Below are 9439 nucleotides of genomic sequence, written 5' to 3'. Positions count from 1 at the left end.
TGCACTTGTCAAGTTCAGGGTCCACCTGCTCGGCTCCAAGTCGTTTGTGATCTATACACACTACGCACTGCGACTAAGTCGCACCACTTCTAGCAGAGGATGGCTAAATGGCTATCCTTCTTTGCGGAATAAAACTTCGAGGTGAAGTATAAGCCAGAAGAGCAGAATACTTTGGCTGATGCGTTTTCACGCAGACCAGATTATGAGCTAGCTCATGCCTCGAGGGTGACGTCGTCAGTGACGGATTTGATCCGCGCCGCATATGCGTGTGATAGTATGCGTGTAGCTCTGCTACAGGCTCTCCGGAGCAAAGGGTTTGGAAACTCAGACAAGTAGTTGTCGGCGCGATTAACTGTATTATAGCACCGATTTGACGGATACGTCACGAATTGTGGTTCCTCTATGATGAGGATTTACAATACTGTATTCTCTATGAAGCCCACGACACCCCACTCGGTGGTCATCTCGGTCGTGAGATGACTTATAGCGCTGTGAGTTGCCATTACTGGTGGCCCAAGCTGTACAAATGGACGAGCATTTATGTGCACGTGTGAGACGTGTCTAAGGGTGAGACCGTCTCCGAATGCGGCGGCGCCGCTGACCAATATATCAGTATCCTTTGGTTGTTGGCAGAGCATGAGTATGGACTTTGTGTTTGATCTGCTGAAGGTCTCGACGGGCAACATGAGTGTGGTGGTCTTCGTCGACCGTTTGAGCAAAATTGCTCATCTTAAGGCAGTATTGGACACCATTGACGGTGTGGGTACAGCGACGCTGTTTGTCGATCGCATCTTTTGATAACATGGAGTACCGGAGTGATTTGTCTCAGACAGACACACGCTTCGCTAAGAAGTTTTGGCCAGTCAGGGTGCTGAGCACTAAGTTAACTATGTCAAAAGTGGACCCTCTGCAGATCGATGTTCAAACTGAGCGCAAGAATGCGTCGTCGAGGACGTTCTTCACAGCGTCCGCCCTGAGACTCCGAGGCACTGGATCGGCATGCTGCCACTTGAGGAGGGGAGAACGCACGCTGCAGGGCACGGAGAATTGCCCTCTGTATATGTCTGACTTCCATTTCTCTGGTGTAGTCATTGATCGTTCGCCTGTAAGCGACCCTAGCGGCACGAAAGCTCTACTCTGCATTCAGTTCAACTCCATTAAGAGAGGAAGAATGGAGTGCAAGCCGCTTCTATATGGAGGCCTTCCATGATATGGTATACGTAGCTGCTTTGGTAATGGATCTATCACTATCCACAGAGCTCACAGTCTCTAGACATAGTCTACTATTTCACGCCTTTCTTGATTATTAGACAAATTTTTGATTAAACACAGCACGCCTGATTAGGCGGCGCAAATACCCGCGATATTTGTCGCATCAACACCTCCGTTGTTGGAAGTGTCTGTTGTAGAGTATAACCACACCGGTTCAGATTTTTGAGCGCGACCTCCTGTCTTAGAAAGCGCTGGTTTGACTAGCTCATGCTTGTATCATTCATTATCGCCAACGGGGAGCTTTACTAAATGCATAGCGCGAGGCTGGAAGCCCACGTGTCCCTCGGACCTCTCATTCGCGGAGTCCCATTACCCTCGTCCGTGTATATCTTAACACTTTGCTCTGGGACTTCTGAGCCCGGCACTTACAAAAGTGACAATAATGGAACTTTTCGTTAACAAATTATGGTACTTGCCGTAATTTGCAGTAGGCCGAGACGTTCGAGTGCCTTCGGATCTCTTGGTTCCCCAAGTAAATTTCGAATTGCGAATTGAATGGAGCTCGACGTATCCTGCAAGTCAGCGTCGAGCTCGCGTTCTTATATAACAAACCAAATTATGGCAATCTCAGTTCGACCCGCAGGGCTTACGTAGAGCTGCCGAACTATGTAGTAAGACTCCAAAGTCACCTCATGCTGCCTGTTTAACTATATTTTCATCGTAAAAAAATTGTATAGTAGAGCCATTGCAAGGCGGCCAGGTAAAGTATGGCTCAATATTTACAACGGTCGAATTAATTGACGGTTGTAGAAAGCTGTCGATCGGCACTTTCTTGAATCGAGAGGTGAGCAGCATTTATATAAACAAGATGTAATGAAAGCACGGATTATCGGTGGAAGTTTGAAGAATTGTCGGGCAAGCGTTAAGCATCAATAGGACCAACGTCGTGCCTCTTAACTTATCACATAGGTGTATGACGAGATATTTTGCACTCAATGCCCATGATGTGGTCTTAAGCCTCAGTAATACATGAACAAAGATGCTACATAGCAGTTTGCACTTGGAAACACTTGCGTGCCCTGAAGGTCTTGTTTCTGAGGCGCACGCTAATCGGTTCATTTACCGCATCACGAGCAACGACAAATATTAAAGATGCGATTTTCTAACATCCTGCTCTTCTTTGGTAAAGCACTTTAATAACCCCTCAATCTTGAGTTTCTAAACTTGAGAATGTACAGTATCACTTCCCTAACTCCGCACCCTGCAAACTTTTTCAAAGGTAGCAGGCTTAGCGCATTGCATACGTCCTCGTCTATCGTTACGTGACTTGAACTTCATAGACTGAAGGCGTATCTCCATATCCTCACGCCGTTTAAAAGACGAGATGAGAGGCAGGGCTCGATACTAAACGTCTAGAAATTGGGGCCAGCCGGCAAAAAACCTTTCATGTAAATCGTAGCGAGACTATGTGGTCAACAGACTTAAGCGAATGCTTACTGTAACTTTATATGTGTACCGATACACAGAGTTTAAGCATAACCCACATTTAAACCACACAATCAGCACTGCCTGTCATGCAGCAGATCATCGTGCCTTGTGGATCGTACGACATTGTGCTGGGCTTGTCCTTGCTGCAATCGGGTTATGTGGCTGAGGATCTGCTGAAACGTCTTCCTATCACTTCGACCTTTGTAATCCTTTCAGATGAAAATGTCGGTCCTCTCTACGCAGAGCCGCTGCGTGCTCAGTTGGCTGAGCTGCTACAGGCTCAGGATAATACCGTACGACGTGTACTACTATACACCATGCCTGCAGGTGAAGCTTCTAAGTGTCGTGAAATGAAGACAAGAATCGAAGATGAGGTTTTGTTTCCCAACCGATGCCATCGTGATACGTGTATCGTAGCTGTTGGTGGTGGTGTCGTAGGCGACTTGGCTGGCTACGTGGCTGCTACGTACATGCGTGGCATACCGTTTGTACAGATTCCGACATCACTCTTGGCTTGTGTTGACTCGAGTATTGGAGGCAAGACTGGCATTGATGTCGAGGCTGGGAAGAACCTGCTAGGTGCTTTTCACATGCCACAACGCGTTTATATTGACCTAAATGTATTACATACGCTACCTAAACGTGAACTTATCAATGGAATGGCCGAAGTCATTAAGTCCGGCGCCATCTTTAATGCTGAACTCTTTGAGCTTCTTGAAAACTCAACAGAAACGATCCTTTCACTCTCGAATATGGACATTCTGCAGCGCGTTGTTGCGCTAACTGTGCAAGTAAAAGCTACAGTCGTGACGGAAGATACCAAGGAGATGGGTCTTCGTGCTATTCTTAATTTTGGCCACAGTATTGGCCACGGGATCGAGGCATTGCTGCAGCCTGAGTATCTGCACGGTGAGTGCATATCCATTGGTTGCATTAAGGAAGCCGAGATAGCACGCGGTATGGGTTTATGCACTTCAGCTACTGTGGGAAGACTACGACGCTGTCTCTCTGCGTATGGCCTTTCAATCCAAGTTCCAAATTCTGTAGCAGCTCGTGATGTTTTACTGAAAATGGAAGTGGACAAGAAGAATAGCCAGGGCATGAAAAAGATTATATTGTTGGAAAAGATCGGCAAGGTCTTGGCCAATCCATATGCACGTCCTGTAAAAGATTATCAAATTGAGCTCGTGCTTGAGAAACAAGTTCGTATGGTACCTGGTTTTAAAGCCAGCGGTAGTATTCGTGTTCCTGGATCAAAGTCTATTTCAAATCGTGTGTTACTTATGGCAGCTCTTGGAAAAGGATTGTGTCGAATCACGGGTCTATTACACTCGGACGACACGCAAGTTATGATGAATGCTCTGCAGAAGGTTGGTGCAAAGTTTTCCTGGGAGAATAATGGTGCTGTGCTAGTTGTAGAGGGTACAGCTGGAAATTTTGTCACTGTACCCGATGGTGAAGAGATCTATCTAAGTAATGCCGGTACCGCTGCTCGCTTCCTTACGACCGCTATGACGCTGGTACCAAGCAGAAACGATGGTAGAGTTGTCGTCACGGGCAACTACCGCATGAAGGAGCGTCCTATTGCTCCATTAGTGGATGCTCTGCGTGGTAATGGATGCGAAATGACATATTTGGAAAGTGAAGGTTGTCCACCATTAGCAATTCGCGGCACTGGATTACGTGGTGGCACTGTTCGTTTAGCCGCTAAGGTAAGCAGTCAGTACGTGTCGTCTGTGCTTATAAGCGCACCGTATGCTACAGAACCACTTGTACTTGAGCTTGAAGAAAAAGAACCCACTTCACTACCTTACATTCGGATGACTACACAGCTCATGCAGCAATTTGGCATTTCTGTGGAGACACTTGCCACCAATCGATATCGTGTACCGTGTGGTGCATATGAGAATCCCAAGGAAGTTTCAGTAGAAGTCGACGCGTCGTCAGCTTCCTACCCATTGGCGTTCGCTGCTATTACAGGTGGACAGGTAACAGTGGAGGCTCTGGGTGATACCAGCTTACAGGGAGATGCTGGCTTTCACAAGTTGCTACGTTCTATGGGATGCACTACAGCTCAAAGTGCTTATTCAACTACAGTCACAGGTCCGCAGAACGGCTTACCCCTAAAAGCGGTAGAGATCAACATGGAGACTATGACTGACGCTTTCATGACTGCTGTCGTACTTGCTGCCGTGGCGGACGGTACGACCAAGATCACTGGCATTGCAAACCAACGAGTCAAGGAGTGCAATCGCATTGAGGTTATGGTGACGGAGCTACGCAAGATTGGCGTAGAGTGTGGTGAGCTGCCCGACGGCATTTGGATAAAAGGAACTGCAGGAAAGACTGATCACCTGAAAAAAGCATCGATAGCGTGCCACAACGATCACCGTATCGCAATGAGCTTTGCTGTCCTTGGTAGCGTCGTGGATAATGTAGTTATCACGGACAAGGAATGCACGGATAAAACATATCCAGAGTTTTGGGACCACGTGCAGATGCATCTTGGACTTCAAGTGATGCCTGTCGTTGAGGGAAAACATTGCATGACAGATCCTGATACGTCAATTCCAAGTGTGTTTTTAATTGGAATGCGTGGCGCGGGCAAGAGCTCACTCGCAAAGGCTGCAGCCGCCACACTACATCTTGATTTGCTAGATACTGACAAAATGCTTGAAGAAGAGTTAGGCGAATCTATTGCAAACTTTGTCGCCCGGCATAATCACACGTGGGAAGTCTTTCGCGAAAAGCAGAAAAATCTCATGCTGCGCTTAATTGCGAACCCACCTTCAAGTACCATCATCTCTTGTGGTGGTGGCATCGTCGAGACGCCAGAAATTGTGGACGCATTACAGAATTATCCGTACGTGGTTCATGTGCACCGTGACATCACAGACGTTCTGGCTTATTTAGACTCGAAAGAAGAATCACACCGCCCGTCATTAGGAGATAGCCACGCAAATGTCTGGAAACGACGGGAGCCTCTTTACCTGCGCTGCGCAACGTTTGAATTCGTCGTCAACACAGGCGACGTAGATTTCTCTCGTATTAATCGTGATTTCGTGCGTTTTCTTTCCGTCATTACTCCTGGCCTATCAACCAGCTTCGACTTCCGCTCTTCGTGCTGCTCAGACACATTTTTTCTGTCGCTGACGTTTCCTGACATGAATGATGCTCGTTCAATCATCAATGACATTTCGAAAGGTGCTGATGCGCTAGAACTTCGTGTGGATCTGCTGAAGTACCCGACAGATACGAAATATGTTGCAGCTCAAGTAGCACTTATCCGTGCTCTCTCAACCCTCCCAATCATCTTCACTGTGCGCTCAAGGGGCCAGGGCGGCGCCTTCCCTGATGGAAAAGAGAATGAGAAGAAGATGTTTGAACTGCTTCAACTGGGTGTTCGCTTGGGTTGTGAGTTCGTTGATATGGAGACGTGCTGGTCACACAAGGCCCGCGAGCAGTTTCTATTGCACCGTCATCGATCTGCTATAATCTCATCTTTCCATGCTGTTCAGAAACCAATGTCAGAGGCGGAAATTAAGGCGATTTTTCGCACGTGTTACTCCCAGGGTCGGGTCCAGATCGTGAAAGTTGTCGCCAAAGCTTATTCTGCAGATGACGCGCTTATGGTTGACCGCATTGCTAGAGATTTCGCACTTGCATGGCGTCAGCATATGCCAATCATTTCTTTGTGCACAACAAATGCCGGTAAATTGACTCGTGTTTTAAATTGCACACTTACGCCTGTGACGCATCCACTATTGCCCGCGGCCGCTGCGCCTGGACAACTGTCGATTGAGGAGATTATGACCTTGCGCAAACAGCTTGGAATGCTTCCAGGTACTTGACTGAATATGATACTTGTGCTAGTGTCGTGATGTCACTCATTTGTGTTTGTACTTTATCAGCACGTGAATTTTTCTTGTTTGGATCGCCAATTCAGAAGTCGCCGTCGCCTGCAATGCACAATGCCGGATTTGAGTCAAACTCACTGGCGTCTCTTTTTACTTATGGTCTTCACGAGACTACAGATGTTCTAGAAATTGTCAAGCGCATGCAAGTGCCTCACACGAGCTTTGGAGGCGGTTCTGTCACTATTCCTTTAAAAGTAGATATCATGGAACATTTAAACAAACTTACACCAGCTGCACAGGCTATCGGTGCCGTCAACACGATCATTCGTCAAGAATACAACGGATCGCCTTACTGGATAGGAGACAACACCGATTGGGTTGGTATCTTACGTCCAATTTCTAAACGATTAGACTTTCTCAAGAAACCTGCAAGTGAGTTGACGGCGCTTGTTGTTGGTGCCGGTGGCACTTCAATGGCAGCATCGTACGCGATGCGCCACTTGGGTGTCGCCAAACTCTTTATCTATAACCGTACGCTGGAGAAGGCTCAGCTTGTGGCTGCGCGTTTTGATGCTGAGGCCTTGTCGGAGCTGACCAAAGAGACACTTGCTCATGCTGATGTGGTTATCGGCACAATTCCGGCACAAGCTGGCTTTCAGTTACCAGAGTATCTCATGGCTCCACGTGGTGACGGTAGCAAGATAGTGGTGCTAGACGCAGCATACTTGCCTCCTATTACGCCGATGTTGGCTCATGCGCATGAGTCGGGCAGTGCATTATGCATTCAGGGCTACGAAATGTTGTACGAGCAGGGCATTGAGCAATTTCGTCGCTGGCATAAAGCGACCCAAGTATGGCCAATTAATGAAGAGGCAATGAAAGAAGCCTGCCGTCAGCATATTCCAGTGACCGAGCGACTTTCAGATGCCTAAACTTTGAGCTAGCAAGATTGGGCATCAACACTCAGGACTGTATTTCATTTAGCATCTATAGCTAGTCTCTTTGAGCGCCATAAAATCATCACAGCTCCGGCACAGGCTAAGACAGCGCCGGCGTAATGGACAGGAATAGAGATATAGCAACCGTTCGTGTCCATGTTGGCCAGAGCCTAATCAACAAAAAATGCTCGTCAGTCTTGATAGACAAAGGAATTAATGAATATTTGTGCTTATCGTACCGATAGAGCGACACCCATGTGAATACCAAAAACAACAGTAATGATTAGCACAGATCGTTTGCGGTAGCCATCAAATGCAACGACCATGAGAGCCACGTCTAGTGCCGTGAGTGCAAGTGTAGAGAGGGCAGCTGAAAAGATGAGTGGAATACTTTCGCACGAGGATGAAAAGGCAGCACCACGTGAGCCTGTTGATGATCCGACGAGACTGCCAAACATGAGCAGCGCGTGCATAGCAGAGAAGCCTACGCCTCCAGCGAGAGACGATGTAATGTCATTAAGTGGAAGTTGATGTGAAGACGTTGTCACGCGTTTAACTGCCTTCTCTGTACGTGTATAGAGATAAAAGAAAAGCATACGAAAAGCTTCTTGCACTACGACACCAACTGGCACCGTAGCCGACAGTGACGTCTTTAAGGGTGGTATAAGATGCCATAACGTAGCCGTAACGAGAATTGCTACAAGCCACACGAAAGCCGCACTAAGCGCCAAAATTACCAACTGTGCACGTTTGGCTACAACGAAAAAGAAGAGCGCAGCGAGTGGACCGAAACCGATAAGGATACAGCCAAAGAAGAGCGGCCAATTTACCGGTCCGTCGTGCAGCGCCATGTTAATGATATTCTTCTGGCTTTTTGGAAAGAGGATGTGCACCACATAATAATGAGATTTGTCGGATAAAAAATAAGTATAGTGTGCTTTATCTCTTTGGTGTTTAACCGGATAATGTTATATTTGATTAAATTAATATTACTCAAAACACAAATGATATCATTTATATATTTACAATTAATAGGTACGACGAACAAATATATAGGAAATAGTCAATGAATCAGCTCAACAGATGTGCTTTCAAATGGATGTCGCTTCAATGCACAGCGGTACTTTAATACCTTCTTTGCAATCAAACTATTGTTCAAGCAAATATCTGACGAGTTATTAGCTGTTTGAACAAGTTCTAAAATCTTGGCCTGCGTACGCAACCGGAACGCTTCACTTTTGAACGAAACACCTTTTTCTTGCTGACTGTTTGATGACGAATGTTGAATTGGGAGTGAAGTAGTTAATAGAACTTGTGGTTTAGTGAGAGTTGACGTTATTGCTGGATCCACGAAAAACGGTGGCATTCCACTCTTCATTGTAATCATCTTGCACATGGTATTCGACGGGGAGTGTGGAGTAAAATTGAGAATGAGCATTTCAATGATACATAGAGTGCATCTCTTATAATTAGCAACTGGTCATGTCGTTACATTGCGCTTTTTTACAAGCAGCACGTTTTTGTCACTTCAACATCGAAGACGGCGAATCCCAAGATTCTTTTCGTCTATTGTTTCTACAAAGACGATGACTTCATCGACTTTATGTAAGAAAATTGGCAGGTCCTCCATCCAAGATCATATCATTACCACCTCGTGCACTTTTCTGCAAAGTCTTCTTTTCCCCAAATCATTGATATGATAAGATGAATGAATATATATATTGAGAAAGCTAAATTGAACGCATGTCGATAGAGAGTCAATACCAGAGCAGCAGACCTCATTCGATGAATAATTTGATTGTACTTTTCATCGAATAATGTCGAGCTTCCTCTTGTAAATAAGTAAAATCTTTGTAATCTTCGGCATGCCACCGAGGCCTAAAATTGAAGCAACACTCTCGTTTTCATTAAGGGCTTTCACATGTGATATTTGCCAATTAATGT

General features: G+C 46.2%; 3 protein-coding genes across 3 annotated transcripts; 1 reads left to right on the top strand and 2 right to left on the bottom strand.

The window, feature by feature from the left end:
- Positions 1 to 2786: 2786 nt before the first annotated feature.
- PHALS_00414 (3-phosphoshikimate 1-carboxyvinyltransferase) lies at positions 2787 to 7489 on the top strand (the record flags this gene model as incomplete). The annotated part of the gene is made up of 2 exons (XM_024716013.1): positions 2787 to 6543; positions 6612 to 7489. 2 exons carry the CDS (start codon positions 2787 to 2789, stop codon positions 7487 to 7489), a joined length of 4635 nt encoding a protein of 1544 aa, XP_024572464.1.
- Positions 7490 to 7533: 44 nt separating this feature from the next.
- Positions 7534 to 8346, bottom strand: PHALS_00413 (gammasecretase subunit aph; the record flags this gene model as incomplete). The annotated part of the gene is made up of 2 exons (XM_024716002.1): positions 7534 to 7665; positions 7735 to 8346. The coding sequence occupies 2 exons, from the start codon at positions 8344 to 8346 to the stop codon at positions 7534 to 7536; spliced, it is 744 nt and encodes a 247-aa protein (XP_024572463.1).
- On the bottom strand, positions 8346 to 9128 carry PHALS_15008 (uncharacterized protein). The gene has a single exon (XM_024715990.2). It carries the CDS (start codon positions 8931 to 8933, stop codon positions 8559 to 8561), a length of 375 nt encoding a protein of 124 aa, XP_024572462.1. The 5' UTR covers positions 8934 to 9128; the 3' UTR covers positions 8346 to 8558.
- Between the last annotated feature and the right edge of the window lie 311 nt (positions 9129 to 9439).

The sequence above is a fragment of the Plasmopara halstedii genome, assembly GCF_900000015.1.
Source record: "Plasmopara halstedii genome assembly, contig: Scaffold_110, whole genome shotgun sequence".
Lineage (NCBI taxonomy): Eukaryota > Oomycota > Peronosporomycetes > Peronosporales > Peronosporaceae > Plasmopara > Plasmopara halstedii.
Note: the sequence above shows the minus strand (reverse complement) of the source record. Positions and strands in the feature narration are given on the sequence as shown.